Source organism: Stegostoma tigrinum, chromosome 16 (genome assembly GCF_030684315.1).
Source record: "Stegostoma tigrinum isolate sSteTig4 chromosome 16, sSteTig4.hap1, whole genome shotgun sequence".
NCBI classification, from domain to species: domain Eukaryota; kingdom Metazoa; phylum Chordata; class Chondrichthyes; order Orectolobiformes; family Stegostomatidae; genus Stegostoma; species Stegostoma tigrinum.
Window position 1 is genome coordinate 6,442,962 of NC_081369.1, and position 19,033 is coordinate 6,461,994.

A 19,033-nucleotide genomic window follows, 5' to 3' on the forward strand; every position below is an offset into this window, starting at 1 on the left:
CACCCATCCCTTCCTCCCACACCAAGCCGCACCCCCAGCTACCTACTAACCTCATCCCACCTCCTTGACCTGTCCATCTTCCCTGGACTGACCTATCCCCTCCCTACCTCCCCACCTATACTCTCCACTCCACCTATCTTCTTTCCTCTCCATCTTCGGTCCGCCTCCCCCCCTCTCCCTATTTATTCCAGTTCCCTCTCCCCATCCCCCTCTCTGATGAAGGGTCTAGGCCCAAAACATCAGCTTTTGTGCTCCTGAGATGCTGCTTGGCCTGCTGTGTTCATCCAGCCTCACATTTTATTACCTTGTAGGTCTGTAAGCACCAGGTTTGTGTATAAACAGGATTCACTGCACAGAGATTGCGACAAGGACAGGAACAATCCAGCATTTCCTCCTCCGCCTGCTCGAAACAGAGGTCCCTACAATGATCATTCAAAAGCCTTCCTGCTCAGTGTGGTTTAGCACCGGGGTACACAGGGCTCCTTGTTAGACTTTTTATTTCTTTGAAATTTGATAAGAGATCTAAAACAAGTGAAGCATATGGCTAACACAAGTTGTGGTATTGGTGACAGTATATATAAACAAACGTGCAGATGGTAAGAACAACATCTGCCTGATCAAGTGGTTTACTGACAGAACAAGCAGATGATGCTGAAATCTGGCAGCATAGGAAACAATGAAATTGAAACAGCAAAGCAAGGCAAGTGGCATGCTCGCTCAGAATGTAGATTAGAAGGTACAAGGGGGAGTTGATTAAGGTGTTTAAAAAGGGGTCAATAGGATATAATCAGAGAAAGTATTTCCTCTGATTTGAACAAGGGTGTATATTGTTGTAATCAAAACGAGGAACTACAACAATGCAATCAGGAAGCAGTTCCCCAAACAAAACGCACTGGAAATCAGGAATTCTCTTCCCCAGAAGGGCTGAGGGATGGTTGGAACTTTAAACACTGAGATTAATAATACTTTTAATTAACAAAAACACTAAGGGATGTGATGATAAGTCAGGATTTACATCAATGACCAAACTGAATGAATTGAACAGGTTTAAATGGCCGGTGTCTGTTCCTTGAATAACTGAATTCCTTTTGCCTGCTAACATGTCTGAAGGCCAGCAAAACACTCTGCTTTTAAATAAACCATCAAAGCAAAAAGCAGCAGCATTGTTCTAAACCTGATATTCACCAGGGACATGAGATGAACAGCCCATGCGACAAACTACTGGAGAGTGGAAATAAGGGATGTGGAAATTCAAGGCAAAGCAGAAGAAAGTCCAATCCAGACTTCAAGATAATAGGTCACATTGAAGTGCTGGGATTACTTCATGGAATATTTGTGCTGATTAATGTGCACATGCTCTATTTAGATTTGCAACACTCTTTTGGGCAGCACAGCGGCTAGCACAGCTACCTTACAGTGTCAGGGACCTGGGTTCGATTCCATCCCTGGGCAATCAGTTGTGTGGAGTTTGAACATTCTCTACTGAGTCCGCGCGGGTTTCCTCCCGGTCCTACAGTTTCCTCCCACAGTCCAAAGATGTGCAGGTTAGGTGGACTAGCCATGCTAAATTGTTCATAGTGTTCAGGGATGTGCAGGCTAGGTGGGTTAGCCATGGCAAATGTAGGGTTACAGGAATAGGATAGGAGGGTGGATCTGGATAAAGTGCTCTTTGGAGGTTCAGTGCGCATAGCTGGAACACAATGACAGGAAGATTCGGGTACAGACTTGAATGCTTTAAGAATCAGTAAGACAGCCAGAGCAGTCACATTTGATTTAACCCAACATTCATTCAGTTGGGCTAGGGAAAAGGCTGCAAAACAAATCAGAATACAGAGATCACTCCGCCCTCAACCCTGCTCTCTTTCAATTAGATCATGACTGTTCATCGTTATTTTCCCAACTTTGATTCCATAGTCAATAAAAGTCTTTCAGCCTCACTCACGGAAACTGTATTTCTCTCTCAGCATCTAGTCTTTCTTATTTCACTACAGAACACTCTAGCTACAAACTCAAGCTTGGGATTGGTTGATATGGATTCTCCCAAAGGAAACAGTTTCTCTGCATCAGTTCAGAAGAAAAAAAAACTCAACACTGAGCAGTTGCAGGAGCCAAGTAGACCTAGTGAACTTCCAACAATGCCTTCACCAAAATCTCCAGGGAGTTCTTTTTAATGGAGTGGAGGAAATTTGGAAAGAGCTGAAGGCAGCCATCATTCCTGCTGTGAAGAAACCATTAGCTACAAAACCACAAAACACTGGTTCAGCAAGAATGACCGCATCAAAGACATCATCATCAAGAGGAGAAAAACTGTGCAAAACAAGGTCAGTAGCAAAATAAAAGTGAACTTAAGCAGCAAAGTCAGAGTTACAAAGAAGAATTGGGAAATCAAGAACCACTGCAGGGCTGAGAAATCTAAAGTAGCTTCAATTCTTTGCCTACCAGCACACTCCTCAGGCTTTATCAGTACCAATGTAACATACAAATCCTACGCCCTCGGCTTCCAGTGGTGTGGAGTAAGGGTGGAACCTTTTTAAGGCACACAGAAAACATCAGACTCCACTGGAGAGAACTCTTCAAAGAAATCCTAAACTGTGATACAATAGTTAACAAGGATGTGTTTGAGGAAATCCCCAACTCCCGAAAGAGGATTTTGGTCTCCCACCTAGTGCAAAGCCGCCATTAGACACACGAAGAATGGGATACCTGCAGGGCTCCAGCAGAGATTTTCAAACTACCTGTTCACCTTAATCAACTGTTTCGGAAAAGCCTGGATGACAATGGTGCCATCAAGGATGCTGCCACTGTCACAGTTTTCAAGAAAGGAGATAAAGTAGACTGTGGGAACCACCAAGGAATCTCCATGCTCGCCACCATTGGGAAGATCATTGCCCCAATCCTCATTAGATGCTTGCTCCCAGGCTGAGGCAATCGTTCCCGAAAGCCAGTGTATCAATTTACGATCAATTTACGGCACTACGGGCACTATTTTCACTGCTCAGCAACTCCAAGAGAAATACCAGGAACACCACCAACCATTCCTTCATTGACCTGACCATGACTGTTGACTCAGTCAGTCAGAAAGTGCCATGACCCTGTAAAAGGCTGGCTGTCCAAAAAAAAAAATTTCATCAACATCCTCCTCCTCCTCCACAACAAGATGTCAGCGATGGCTCTCACTGACAGAAATAACAGAATCCTGGAGGTCAAAACAGGTGTCAAACAGGGACGTGCCATCGCCTCCACTCTTCATCTTGTCGAGAACAGGTTTCCCATTGGTGTGGACATTGTTTATCAGATGAACAGAATACTTTCCAACCTCAACTGGTTGGAATCCTAAAAGAAAACAACATTGAGCTTACTTAGCCTGGTTATATCCTACTTGGAGTATCACGAGCAGATCTGGATGCCACGTCTTACATAGGATATGTTGGCCTCGGACCGAGTTCAACTTAGGTTTACAAGAATGAAATCTGGACTTCAGGGGCTAAGTTATGTGGAAAGATAATAATACAAATTAGGACTGTTTTCTCCAAAATTTAGAAAGTAAAAGGGTGACCTAACCAAAGTCTTCAAGATATTAACAGGAGAAGGCAGGGCAGATGAAGATAAGCCATTTCCATTGGTTGGAGATTCTAGAACTAGGGGGCATAATCTGAGAATTAGGGCCAGATCATTCAGGAGATGCTAAGTTGCACTTCTACACTCAAAGGACGGTAGAAATTTGGAACTTGCTTCCACAAACGGCAGTTCTTGCTAGGTCAGTTATTAATTTTAAATCAGAGATAGACAAATCTGTGCAAAGTGAAGGTATTAATAGATATGGTTCAAAGGCAGCTATACAGAATTATGCCACAGATCAGTCATTTGCAATCGGTGGCTTACAAATGAAATTAGAGAAAGTATCCAATCCGAGGAAGAAGCATACAGATTGACCAAGAAAAACAATATATGTGAGGATTGGGTGCAGTTTAGAATTCAGCAAAGGACCAAGGGATTGATTAAGGGGAAAATACAGTATGAAAGTAAGCTTATGGAGAACATAAAGAGGAATACTAAGTTTCTATAGGTACATGAGAAAGAGATGGGGAAGACAAATGCAGGTTCCCTACAGACAGAAACAGGGGAATGTATAGTAAGGGACAATGAGATTGCTCAGCAACTGAATACATACTTTAGTTTTGCCTTCACAATCAGATACCAGAAAGTGTTGCAGAATGCAAGATTTAGCAAGGGGAAAGAATTGAGGGAATTCAATATTAGTAGAGAAGTGGTGCTGCGAAAATTGATTGGATTGAAGGCAGATAAATTCCCAGGGCTTGATAATTTACATCCCTGAGTACTGAAGGAAATGGATCTAGAAATAGTGGATGCATTGGTGGTTATCTTCCAGGATTCTACAGATCATGTTTAACAAATCCTTATGGAATTCTATGAGGGTGCAACTAATAAAGTTGACAAGGGGGAGCCAATGTGGTATATTTCAACTTTCAGAAAACGTTTGACAAAGTCCTGCATAACAGATTATTGTGGAAGATCAAAGCGTATGTGATTTGGGGAAAATATATTGAGATGGGTAGAAACTGGTTGGCAGAGCGAAAACAAAACATAGGAATTAATGGGTCTTTTCAAATTGGCAGGCAGTAACAAGTAAGGTGCCGCAGGGATCCGTGCTGGGATCCCAGCTATGCACAATATATAGTAATTATTTGGATGAAGGAACTAAATGTAACATCTCAAAGCTTGCAGATGAGGTCAAGTTGGTTGGGAGGATGAACTGTGATGAGGATGCAGAGATCCTTCAGTGTGATCTGGACAGGTTGGGCGAGTGATCAAATCAATGTCAGATATAGTGTAATTTGAGTAAATGTGAGGTTATTCGCTTTTGAAGCAAAAACAAGAGGGCAGATTACAACCTGAATGGCTATAAATTGGGAGAGGGGTATGCGCAGCAGGACCTGGGTGTCCTTGTGCACCAGTTGCTGAAGATAAGTATACAGGTGCAGCAGGCAGTAAAGAAGGCAAATGGTATGTTAACCTTCATTGTGAGAGGTTTGGAGTACAGGAACAGGGATGTGTTGCAGTTAAACATGGCCTTGGTGAGGCCACACCTAGAATAGTGTGTGCAATTTTGGTCTCCTTTTCAGAGGAAGGATGCTCTCGCTCAAGGGAGTGTAGCAAAGGTTTACCAGGCTGATTCCAGGGATGGCAGGGCTTCTGTATAAGGAGAGATTGCTTAGGTTAGGATTGTTTTCACTGGAGTTCAGACAGATGAGAAGGAATCTCACAAAGACTCATGAAATTCTAACAAGACCAGACAAGGTAAGATGTGGGGAGGATGTTCCCGATGGTGGGTGTGCCTAGAACCAGGGATCACAGTATGAGGATTCGGGGTAGACCATTTAGGATGGAGATGATGAGACATTTCCTCACCCAAAGAGTAGTGAGCCTGTGGAATTCATTACTACTGGAAGTAGTTGATGCCAAAACATTGAGTGCATTCAAGAGGCAACTAGATATAGCACTTGGGGGAAAATGGGATCAAACGTTATGGGGAGAAAGCAGGATTAGGCTATTGTGTAGGGCAATCAGCTATGATCATGATGAATGACTGAGCAGGCTTTAAGGGCTGAATGGCCTCCTCCTGCTCCTATCTTCAACGTTATATGTTCTCATTGAATGGCAGGACAGGCTCAAGGCGCTAAATGGCTATATCCTGTTCCTTTGCTCCGATGTTTGTGGAACTTCAGCATATAAACAACATTATTTTATTTCTGCTCTATCAGAAGAGCATCTTCAAGCTTGAATAAACATCTTTATGGAAACATACCAAAAGAATTTGTCTCAGCCACAGTGTCAAGGTGATCCTTTATAAAATCCTTTACCAAGCTGCCCAGATCAAGTTCCAGTCCACCCCTCCTTTAAGATCAATGGAGTAATCCTCCCAGATACGGAATGTTTCCCCTAATTGGGGAGATCACTCTCACCTAAGGCTGATGTTGACGGGCAGATTCATCACCACATGCAGTGTGTGTGTCACCATTGGATGCCCAAGGACAAGGGTCTTCAATAACTGTGACATCTATGCTGAAACAAAGATCCTTGTATATGAGGCAGTCATCCTTCTAACTCTTCTATATGGCTCCAAAACCTGTACTACGGATAGATGGTACTTCTCAAGGGCCTTGAGGTAACATCAACGTTGCTTGGGACAGATTCTTTGTGTCTGCTGGGAGGGCAGGTGTATTAACATCACTGTCTTCAAAGTAGCCAACACCACCAGCATCGAAACCAAGAGCATCCGAATGCAACTCCCTAGGGCGAGCCATGCGTTTAGGATAACCAAAGCAAATTTTCACTTCCCAGCTTAAGGACAGAAGAAGAACAAACGATACAGGCCCTTTGGCCCTCCAAGCCTGTACCAACACACTTTGCCTTTCCATGTTAAAACTGTCCTCACTCATAGGATCCCCATCCGTCTATTTCCTTCCTACTCATGTTTTTGTCCAGGTGCACCTAGAACGTTGCTATTATGTCTGCTTCCCTCATCTCGTCTGGCAATGCATTCCAGGCACTCCCCATCCTTTGTGAAAAATTTGCCTTGCACATCTCTTTTAAACTCCACCTTTCACACCTCGAACCTGTGTCCCCTAGTAATTGACACCTCCACCCTGGGAAAAAGCCTCACTTCCCACTCTATTCATGACATTCATAATCTTATAAACTTCTTTTAGGTCACCCCTCAGCCTCCTGCGTTGCAGTGAAAACAAACCTAATCTAACCAAGATAATGAAATGTGAGGCTGGATGAACACAGCAGGCCCAGCAGCATCTCAGGAGCACAAAAGCTGACGTTTCGGGCCTAGACCCTCCATCAGAGAGGGGGATGGGGTGAGGGTTCTGGAATAAATAGGGAGGGGGGGGGGGAAGAGGCGGTGGAGTCTAACCAACCTTTCTTCATAGCTAAAATCCCCCATTCCAACATCCTAGTAAACCTTTTCTGTACCCTCTCTACAGCATTCCCATCCTTCTGATGGAATATTGTACAATATTCCAAGTTTGGCCTCAAAGTTCTATAAAGATGCGGCATAACTTGTCTATCCTTATAATCATGCCCTTCCATTGAAGGCAAGCATGATATAAGCCTTTTTTACTGCCTTATTCACCTACACTGCCACCTTCAAGGGCCTGTGGGCCTGAACACCCAGCTCCCTCTGCATATCAGTACTCTTAAAGGGTTCTGCCATTCACTGTACAATTTCCACCTGTCCTTGACTTTTCTCACATTTTGTCAGATTAAACTCCACCTGCCACTTTTCTGCCTATGCCTCCAACTGATTGATGAACAAATAGGTTCTCATTCACAAACTTGCCATTAAACCAGTTACATTTTTCTCCAAATCATACACGTAGATCTCGAATAGTAGAGGTCCCAGCACTGATCCCTGTGGAACACCACTAGTTAAAAGCTTTCCATTCCGAAAAGCATCCTTCCACCACTACAGAGATAGTAGGAACTGCCGATGCTAGAGAATCTGAGATAACAAAGTGTAGAGCTGGATGAACACAGAGGGCAAGCAGCAGGAAAGCTGATGTTTCGGGTCTACACCTTTCTTCAGAAATGGGGAGGGGGAAGGGAATTCAGAAATAAATAGGGAAAGAGGAGGAGACGGATAGATGATAAAGGAGAAGATAGGTGGAGAGGAGACAGACAGGTCAAGGAGGCAGTGTTGGAGCAGTAAAGATGAGTGTAGGTGGAGGGGCGGTGGTTAGGGAGGGGGTAAGTTGGTCCAGGGAGGGTGGACAGGTCAAGGAGGCAGGATGAGGCTAGTAGGTAGGAGATGGGCGTGGGCCTAGAGATGGGAGGAATGGATAGGTAGGAGGACAGGTTAGAGAGGTGGATACAAACTAGGCTGGCTTTGGAATTTAATTCCTTCGCCTTCGCCACATCTGCTGGATATTATTTGACAACAGATGATTTGGTGGAAGGACAAGATTGAGTATAGGAAGTAGTTTCAGTTTGATAGTTTGCACTTATGCTGGTGCTGTGTTTTCAAAATGTGCAGTATGATTCTATAGCAGTGAAACAAGGTGTAATACTACAACCACTGCCTCAACAATGTCTAGCATTTTCCTGTTTTTTGCAATTCAGCTTCACATTGACAAGGACATTAATTCAATAAACCAACTGAAAATATTTCTCAAATAATGGATTTAAGGAAGATGTTCCCCTTACAGAAAACAACTACAGCACAGAGATGCAAGAGCACAGCATAATCTTTTAAAGAGGGGTTAAAATTGTACCAGAAATAATGGGAACTGCAGATGCTGGAGAATTCGAGATACCAAAGTGTAGAGCTGGATGAACACAGCAGGCTAAGCAGCATCTAAATGTCAGATTTTGTGCTCCTAAGATGCTGCTTGGCCTGCTGTGTTCATCCAGCTCTACACTTTATAATCTTTTAAAGACTGTCTTAATTCAATTAGAAATTAACAGGTAAGATGACCTAGAAAAAGACCCCAGACAGATGCCAGATATTTGTATTAAAATAAAAGTGGACAAAATATATATTAAGTGAATTCCAAAGAAGCAGACTCAAAACTGTTATTCTTTTGAAAGATACTGCCAGATCTTTCCCAGCACTCTGCTATTATTTTAGATCTCTACATCCACAACATTTCGCTTTTATTATCACAGTAAGTGAACCTGCTCTCAGTGTTGTGAACCTCTTCACCGCTGGCTGAACTCAGCAAATTCCAAACATTCCCACAGAAAGAAGACATCCACTAAAAAAAGGGAGTGGTTCAAAGGACTCAGAGGAATTTTGAACCGCATGTGGATGAATAAACAGAAGTCAGCAGTTTGCTAAAGGCAAATTGTGTGTAGCAAATTTGACCATGTTCTTTGATGAAGTAACAGGACGTTGAGGTGGGTAGTGCACAGCACCAACGTCACATGAACATCAAAGTTACTTGACCATATTATAGACCCATTAACAAAACTAAAGCTTGTGGGATTGAAAGTGACATGTTAACGTGAACGCAAAATTGACTAAGGACAAAAAGTAGAGAGTAATAGTGAATAGGTGCATTTCCAGACTGAAGGGATATAAGCAGTGGTGATTCTTGGGGTGGGGAGGGGCTTGAGTTTCAGGATTAGGATCGCTCGTATGTTTTTGTTTAACATCCTAATGACCTGGCTATTATATGGCAGAGTTTCAAAGTTTGTGGATAATTCAAAAACTCAATAAACCAGAGAAATTATAACAGGTTGCAAGAGAGCACAGACTGGCAAAATAGACAGAGGAAATTTAATGTAGAGCAGTGTCAAGTGATTCATTTTGATAAGAAAATTGTGGAATATAAATGAAGTGATACTGTATTTTTAAAGTGTGTGCAGGTAACAAGATACCTGGGGACAAATGTACACAAGTCTTTGAAGGTACAACATAGGTTCAGGATGCTGTTGAAAAAACATACCAGATCCTTGATGGTATTAAACAGGCATTGAATGAAAACCTTTTCAAACACTGGTTAATTTTAAATGTCTGAAGATGATGATGGGTTATGGTGAGGAGTGAGGGAGTGACAGTACATGAGCTGCTCCTTAGGAGGGCCATCATGAAGACGGTGGTTCAATTGGCCTTCCATGCTGCTACAATTGTACAACTTTGTTATTTAGAAAATAGAAACAAACTATTCAGCCCATTAGTTTCATGCTTGCTCTCCATATCGTCTCTTTCCTCCACTATATACTCAGCCCTACAAACATACTTCCCTCAAGTGTTCACCTGGAGTCCTTTTGGAATCAATTGGTATTTCCATTTCCATCATTCAGATCATTTCTACTTTTTAAACTTCCATTCCCTTTTTGTCTTTCCCAAATTCTTTTATCAGTGGTTCCTCATCTCTGTACTATTGGCCAAATTGAACAGTTTCCTCATCTACATTATTCAAATTCGTCTCAACTGGGCCATCCTGTTCAATTCTGTAGATAACAAGAATCCACACGCAGTACGTTCCTATTAGGGTGAAGGGCAAGGCTGGTAGGAATAGGGAATGCTGGATGACTAGAGAAATTGAGGTGCTGGTCAAGAAAAAGGAGGAAGTATATGTCAGGTATAGACAGAGATTGAGTGAATCCCTAGAAGAGTAATAAAGGCAGTAGGAGTATACTTAAGAGGGAAATCAGGGGGGCAAAAAGGAGACTAAGGGCAAAACACTAACTAGGGAGAGAATAGGACCCTTAAAGATCAGCAAGGCCACCTAGGCATGGAACCGCAGGAGAGAGAGGAGATACAGAACAAGTATTTTCCATCAGTATTTATTGTAGAGAAGGATATGAAAGATACAGAGCATGGGGAAATAAATAGTGACGTCTTGAAGGATGTCTATATTACAGAGGTGGTGGTGTCGGACAGCTTAAAACACATAATAGGTGGATAAATTGTCACCAACTTCCACAGATACACCATTGAAAGCATACTGTCCAGGTGCACAACAGCCTGGTACGGCAACTGCTCTGCCCAGGACCGTAAGGAACTACAGAAGGTGGTGTGCACAGCCCAGACCATCATGGAAGTCAACCTTCCATCCATGGACTCCACTTACATGGCTCACTGCTGTGGAAAGGCGGGCCAGCAAAGACCCATCACACCCTGGTAATGATCTCCCATCACCTCTGCCATCAGAGGCCTGAAGCCTGAACACTGCATGAACAGGTTCAGGAACAACTTCTCTCCAGCCATTGTCAGACTGCTGGATGGACTCTAGCCTCAAATAACGTAACCTGCAATGTAACCTATATGCTTCCAAGTCTTTATGATCTGTACGTCCTTTGCTTGCTGTGATCTGCCTATACCGCTGGTAAACAAAGATTTTCCCTGTGTTGCATGTACTGAAACAATAAAAAAAATCAAACCCCTGGGACCTGATCAAGCGTACCTTAGAACTCTGTGGGAAGCTTGGGAAGTGATTGCTGGGCCCCTTGCTGAGATATTTGTATCATCGATAGCCACAGGTGAGGTGCCAGAAGATTGGAAGTTGGCTAACATGGTGCCATTATTTAAGAAAGGTGGTATGGAAAAGCTAGGAACCTATAGACTGGTGAGCCTGACATCAGTCGTGGGCAAGTTGTTGGAGGAAATCCTGATGGGCAGGGTTTACATGTATTTAGAAATACAAGGATTGATTAGCGATAGTCGACATGGCTTTGTTTGTAGGAAATCGTGTCTCACTAACTTAACTGAGTTTCACTGAAGGAGGAGCAAAGAGAATTGACAAGACAGAGCCATGGACGTGATCTATATGGACTTCAGTGAGGAGTTTGACAAGGTTCCTCAGCAGAAACCGGTTAGCTCAATTAGATCACATGGAATACAAGGAGAACCAGCTTGAAGGTAGAAGACAGAGGGTGGTGGCAGAGGTTTGCTTTTCAGTCTAGAGACCTGTGACCAGCAGTGTGCCACAAAGATCGGTGCTGGGTCCACTGCTTTTCATCATTTATATAAATGACGTGTGTGTGAACATAGGAGGTGGTATGGTTAGTAAGTTTTCAGATGAAACCAAAATTGAAGGTGTAACGCACAGCAAAGGTAGTTACCTCAGAGTACAACAGGACCTTGATCAGATAGGCCAATGGGTCAAGGAGCCGCAGATGGAGGTTAATTTAGATAAATGTGAGGTGCTGCATTTTGGAAAGGCAAATCATGGCAGGACGTAGACACTTAATGGTAAGGCCCTGGGGAGTATTGCTGAACAGAGACTTTGGAGCGCAAGTTATTAGATCCCTGAAGGTGCAGTCACAGGCAGACAGGATAGTGGAGGAATCATTGGTATGCTTGCCTTTAATGGTCAGCGCAGTAAGTGTAGGAGTTGAGGGGTCATTTTGCAGTTCTACAGAACATTGGTTAGGCCAATATTGGAATACTGCATGCATTCTGGTCTCCCTGATATAGGAATGTTGTTGCGAAACATGGAAAGGGTTCAGAAAAGATTTACAAGGATGCTGTCAGGGTTGGAGGGTTTGAGCGACAGGGAGAGGATAAATAGGCTGGGGCTATTTTCCCTGGAGCGTTGGAGGCTGAGGGGTGACCTTATAGAGGTTTATAAAATCATGAGGGGCATGGATAAGGTGAATAGCGAAGGTCTTTTCCCCCTGCCGAGTGTGGGAGTCCAAAGCTAGAGGGCATAGGATTAAGGTAAGAGGGAAAGACTTCACACAAAGGGTGGCGCTCATATGGAATGAGCTGCCAGAGGAACTGGGTGATGCTGCTGGTACAATTATGACACTTAAAAAGCATCTGGATGGGTATAAGCATAGGAAGGGTTTAAAAGGGATATGGGCTAAATGCTGGCAAATGGGACTAGATTTATGTAGGATATCCAACCGGCAGGGACAAGTTAGACCAAAGCGTGTGTTTCCATTTTGGGTACTCCTCTGTGACTCAGTGTTTTATTAGAACCTCAGAACCAGGTTTGGCTTCAGTGCACCTGGTGGACCTTATAGCAATTGCCTCACTGACAGTAAAGCAGCCAAGAATTAGAACTGTTATGGTGTAGCATTATTATTTATCATGTAATATTTGTATTTTTAGAAAGAAGGTTCAATATGTATTTAAGCTACTCCACTCTTCAGCAGGCAAGTTTAACAGCTTTAAGCAAACATAGTCCAAGGTTACTGACTCAGCCGTAGAGTCTACAGAGTTGCCAGGATCAGAATGGCGGACACTGGCTTGCTCCCTAATGCAAAGGCATTGAAAACTATCATACTGTCCCAAAGGGAGACAGCATACAGTGATGATTAAACCCGAACTGCGTGCATCAACATCCAGAAGTTACAAAACCCAGAGTCTAACATACCCTCTGCTTTCACAGAGCACTTCTCTTTAGATTCACGCCAGAGTTAAACAAAAGAACGGAAAAATTCAAATTACTCTGACTGACAAATATTAAAGTGCTATACGAGAACTGAACTTCTGGACGTCATTGAGGAAGTTTCATTGAGGAAGTTGCGACGCCATCCAAAAGGTAGAAAATTAAAGGGGAAGTTCAAATCTTTGGACTCACCTAGAATCAAGCATTTTAGAGAGTTTCTATATGTCCCCCAGGTCTTACACTGGTAGGAGGGATTTAACCTATCACAATCCTCTCAATCAGGTACGATATTTTGCTCCAATGATAGAATGGGATTAATATTATGATCACGACACCAAATTATGTGCCTGCAGTGAACCATAAACAAGTGGCTGTCCCTCTCCTTCAGAGTAGCAATGTCTCAGTAAGAGATGACTGATGTCTAAGAAAGAGTAAGTGCAAGTCATGAGTATCCTCCTTTTAAAACAGATAAGACAATTCAAAGGCAATGCATAGAGGGAAACCATTCAGCCCTTCGAATGGAGGAACGGGCTCAGATTATGAATGATGTGTTTTCATTCCATTTTCCAGACTTGGCTCCACATTCCACTTTATCTTTCCCTAACAAAAATCTCAGTGTTGAAATAGCCAATGGACCTGTGCAGCCTCAAGCGTGCCAGTTTTTGAAGGACCAGAGTTCCAGATTCCTGTATTTTTTGAAACATAGCTTGTTTCCTTACAGAGGATCCCTTGCAGAATTGGGACCTGCCATTCGTAGCCTCAGAGTTGCTGACACATTTGTAGCTGTCGGGTCCAACCACGTTGGGTGGGTACTTTCATCGCTGCATCATATTGGCACCAATGGCCTCCAAATCGGAGGCAAATGCTTAAATTTTTAAAGAGAGAATATTTTCCTGCTTTCTGGTCTGCACAGTTGTGCTTTCTTAAAAGATGAAATGCTGTTACCAGCAACAAATAGTTATCTGTATACTCAGTATCAGAACTAATTTAGCAGGCACAGTCATTTTATTGGCACCTTGCTGAAATACATTGATCACAGGAATGGTGGCATGGAGATTTGCAGGAGACCCAGTGGTAGTACATTTTCAGGAAATTTACCACTGCAGGAATTAAGAGGGTAGAAGATTCCAGTTTAATTTCACCGCTGACAAGCTCCAAGGTTATAGACAGACCTGACGCCACTCCAACATCCTGCCTCCCAACTGCAATATGAACTCAAATATTTCAGCCCTATTTGCGATTTGTTCTCTAACCTCCTAAGTCCTCTTCCCTCTCAATTACCAAATCAGTGAAAAGTGATACAAATAAAGTGACTCCAACGAAATAAACTGCAAGGAATCTCAATACGCAATCCCAGCCCCGGCAACCCTTCAAAGTCCTTATTACCTGCACTTTGAGCAATTGCAGTTTGTAATAGCTAGCGAATGCACAAAGATAAAAACCCATGAGAACATCAACACATCCACATTACACTCTAACTTACACACCGGCCACAATAACAGATGTAATGCAGTTCCTTTATTGTCAAGGGATTCACTTCCCTATGCACAGTGCAGCTCACTACCTTCTCAGTGACAACTAAGGATGGGAGTCTCACATCCTGAGAATCATTAAAAAGACAGCAATGACAACCATCTTAGCACCCACACCCCCTAAAAGCCAAATCTCTTCTAGATCCACATATTACCCCAAGCAACATGTTATATTTAAATAATACTTGCAACACACAGCTTTCCATAGCACATCACAAAACCTCTTTGCAACAAAATTAGCCACCGAGCTGCATTAGGTGATAGAGATAGTAGGAACTGCCGATGTTGGAGAATCTGAGATAAAATAGCGTGATGCTGGATGAACACAGCGGGGCCAAGCAGCAGAGGAGCAGGAAAGCTGACGTTTCGGGTCAAGACCCTTTTTCTGAAGAAGGGTCTTGACCCGAAACGTCAGCTTTCCTGCTCCTCTGATGACTTATTTGCATCAGGTGATATTAAGCTTCGTCAAAAATAAGAGTTTAAGGAATGCGTAGAGGAAGAAATGGAGGTTTAGGGCCAAAGAAGATTAGGTAGGAAATTCTACAGCCTAGACAGCTGAAAGCAGAGTTAACTGGGTGGCATCAGGAAGTCAGTGCATTGCACTGATCTCTGTCTATAATTAGAATGGAATTAGCTGAGGGCAGTCCCATCCAGCAGTGGAGAGACATAGGAAAAGTATTGCATATTCGACTGTGTTCAAGGCTGCAAAGTGGCGCTGAGGGATAGTTTGTTGCAGTCAAAAAGGTTTTAATTTTTGACTTTGGTAAGAGCCATTTCCTAACTGGAGGTAGGGTGGAAACTTGCTTAGTGCGATACAAACAAGAATTCCTAATAAAGACAGGGATAAATCCGGGAGACAAAACATATTCAAGAACTTGGAAGAAGACAGGGAGGTTTAAGTTAGAACTAGTGTTTTGCAAGGATATGGGGAAGCAATGCAAGTGGTTTTGGGGAGAGGTGATGACAGCAGATTTAAAGGACAGGATGCAGTATCTGAAGGCCATTAACATCTGTAAACACAGGAGCCAGAAACACAGACATGCGATCAGCATTTTAGTTGAAATAGAGTCTGGAGAATAAGACAATGAACTTAAAGAGGGCATGGCATCTGGATGGGTACATGAATTGGAAGGGTTGAGAGGGATAAGGGCCAAATGATGGTAAATAGGACGAGATTAATTTAGGATATGTGGTCAGCATGGACAAGTTGCACAAAGTGTCTGTTTCCATGCTGTACGACTATGACTCTGAGGGAAGACAGGAGATAAATTAGGAAAAAAGACAATGCTCAAAACTAGCACGAGTAGAAACCTTATAGGAAGTTAGAGCTGGTGGGCTAAGGGAGGGAAAGCCGTGGTTGAATAGTTGATTTCAATTACTGGAATAAAAGCGCACAGACAACTCACTCAGATTCATGTACACAAGGCAGAAAGAGCAGGCAATGGTAGATTACAAAACTGGTTACATGGTGGTAGAGAAGTTGGGTGGCATCTTTGCCTTCAGGAATTATACCTTTCTATAGGGGTGGCTGTAATGAGGGAGCGCAGTCCAGCTAGATGCGTTAATAAATAACTAGTTATTCACTAACTCTATTTTCCTAGGACTTGAGGAGTGGGGACGAGGGGCGTATCAGGAGGCTTGAAGAGGACAGAAAAAAAACAAACTTATCTGGTGAGGACAAGGATATTAAAGATAGTGATTTAGTGAATCAATAACTGTTGAGTTGACATGAAGAATTAAAGGCCAGAAGCTGGATAGTTTGTATGTTGAAAGACCTTGGAGTCATAGTTCCTTCAGAATGGAGTCACAGGTAGATAGGATAGTGAAGACAGCATTTGACATGCTTGCCTTTATTGGCCAGCACATTGTTATCTCAAATTTCTATACTCAAAGTGTGGAGCTAGATAAACACAGCAGGCCAAGCAGCATCCTTTGTGCTCCTAAGATGCTGCTTGGCCTGCTGTGTTCATTCAGCTCCAGACTTTGTTATCTCAGATTCTCCAGTATCTGCAGTTCCCATTATCTCGAGTATAGGAATTCGATTGTCATGTTGCAGGTGTACAGGATATTGGTTAGGCCACTTTTGGAATACTGCATGCAATTCTGGTCTAGCTGTAGGAGGGAGGTTGTGAAACGTGAAAGGGTTCAGAAAACATTTACAAAGGATGTTGCCACAGTTGGAGGGTTTGAGCTATAGGGAGAGGATGAATAAGCTGGGGCATCATAGAGGTTTATAAAATTGCAAGGGGCATGGATAGGGTAAATAGAGATGGTCTTTTCCTTCGTAACAATGTGGAGCTGGAGGAACACAGCAGTCCAGGCAACAGCAGAGGAGCAGGACAGTTGACATCCAGAACTAAAGGGCAAAGGTTTAAGGTCAGCAGGGAAAGATTTAAAGGGATCTGGGGGGGGGGGGGGGCAACATTTTCACTCAAAAGGTGATGTGTGTGTGGAATGAGCTGCCAGAGGAAGTGGAGGAGCGTGGTACAATTACACCATTTAAAAGGCATCTGGGTGGTTCTATGAGTAGGAGGGGTTTAGAGGGATATGGGCCAAATGCTGACAAATAGGACTACCTTTATTTTGGATATCTGTTCAGCATGGATGAGTTGGACCGAAGGATCTGTTTCCGTGCTATACATAGAACATAGAACAAAACAGTGCAGAACACATCCTTCGGCCCTCAACGTTGCGCTGACCTGTGAACTAATCTAAGCGCATCCCCCTACACTATCCCATCATCCATATGCTTATCCAAGGACTGTTTAAATGCCCCTAATGTGACCGAGTTAGCTACATTGGCAGGCAGGGCATTCCACGCGCTTACCACTCCGAGTAAAGAACCTGCCTGTGACATCTGTCTTAAAACTATCACACCTCAATTTGCAGCTTTGCCTCCTCGTACAAGCCGACGTCATCATCCTAAGAAAAAGACTCACTGTCCACCCTATCTAATCCTCTGATCATCTTAATGTCTCTATTAAATCCCCTCTTAGCCTTCTTCTCTCCAATGAGATCTGACCCAAGTCCCTCAGCCATTCTTCATAGGGCCTGCGCTCCAGACCAGACAACAGCCTGGTAAATCTCCCCTGCACCTTTTCCAATGCCTCTACATCCCTCCTGTAATGGGGCGACCAGAACTGCATGCAATATTCCAAGTGAGGCTGCACTAGCGTTTTGTACAGTTGCAGCATGACATCACGGCTCCGGAACGCAATCCCTCTACCAATAAAACCTAACACACCGTAAGCCTTCTTAACAGCACTATCAACCTGGGTGGCAACTTTCAGGGATCTATGTACATGGACACCAAGATCCCTCTGCACATCCACACTACCAAGAATCTCTCCATTGACCCAGTATTCTGCACTCCCCCCACCCCACACCAACCCCAGTATTATACATCGTAATGACTCTAGCGGAAGTAAAAGACGACTGAATTCAACCTTGGCAGCTGTATCAAAATATTGAATGCATTTTCTAAATACTATCAGTTCAAGGCCAAAACAGACAAGGTTAGCTTGACTCTTACTTCTCAATCTCCAGGGCAGCCACTTTTCTTTTCTCATAGAGCTTGTCATTGAGAGCTCGCACAATGTTGGAGGTGAGGGGAGCGAAGTCCTTCTCAGTGTTCATCCTGTCGATCGAGAACTTGCTACAACTTGATATTAGCAGCTAAGGAAGAGAAAAACAAACATGAATGCAAGATAAAGAACACACATCAATAGGAAGGAAGGCATGAAACAGGTACAAGTTAGGAGATGGGCAAATGTGATATTCAGCTCAGAAAGACATGAATGGAACTCAAGAGGAATGGTGTTAAAACCATCGAGGGGACACGGCACTGAAGGAGTGGGGTGGTGTGATGAGGGAGCAGGGGGTTAACAAAGTAATAGTAGGGGATAACTCAGGAGAAAAGATCTAACCAGATTAGAAACAGGGCAAAGGAATGGAGGGTGGGTTGTGAATTAGAGGCAAAGGGCCTGACAGAGGGGTCAGACAGGAATGGGGTGATCTGACAGGTGGGGCTGAGGGGTTTGAGGTGCAGAAAGTGGAGGGGGTTGACTGAGGGTGGAGGGGGTCTGACGGAAGAGGGGTGTCTGGGGGGGCAGAGTGGAGTGGGGGGAGAAATGGGGGAGTGTCTGAGGGGGGGGAGTGGGGGGGTGTCTGAGGGGGGTGTGTGTCTGAGGGGGGGGGGGGGGAGTGTCTGAGGGAGGGGGGGAGTGTCTGAGGGAGGGGGGGGGAGTGTCTGAGGGAGGGGGGGGGAGTGTCTGAGGGAGGGGGGGGGGAGTGTCTGAGGGAGGGGGGGGGAGTGTCTGAGGGAGGGGGGGGAGTGTCTGAGGGAGGGGGGGGAGTGTCTGAGGGAGGGGGGGGAGTGTCTGAGGGAGGGGGGGGAGTGTCTGAGGGAGGGGGGGGGGAGTGTCTGAGGGAGGGGGGGGGAGTGTCTGAGGGAGGGGGGGGGAGTGTCTGAGGGAGGGGGGGGAATGTCTGAGGGAGGGGGGGGAATGTCTGAGGGAGGGGGGAGTGTCTGAGGGAGGGGGGAGTGTCTGAGGGAGGGGGGGAGTGTCTGAGGGAGGGGGGGGAGTGTCTGAGGGAGGGGGGGGAGTGTCTGAGGGAGGGGGGGGAGTG

The 19,033-nt window shown here is 44.2% G+C and overlaps 1 protein-coding gene across 4 annotated transcripts in view; it reads right to left on the minus strand.

The window, feature by feature from the left end:
• vac14 (vac14 homolog (S. cerevisiae)) overlaps window positions 1–19,033 on the minus strand; it is a 320,684-nt gene that overhangs the window by 300,984 nt on the left and 667 nt on the right. For all 4 annotated transcript variants that reach the window (XR_007249130.2, XR_007249129.2, XR_007249128.2 and 1 more), the window contains exon 2: window positions 17,937–18,079. Coding sequence is in view for 1 of the 4 variants with exons in the window: in XM_048546809.2 (XP_048402766.1) it covers window positions 17,937–18,040 (104 nt within the window). In the remaining 3 variants the exon portion in view is untranslated. The remainder of the gene's footprint in view (window positions 1–17,936; window positions 18,080–19,033) is intronic.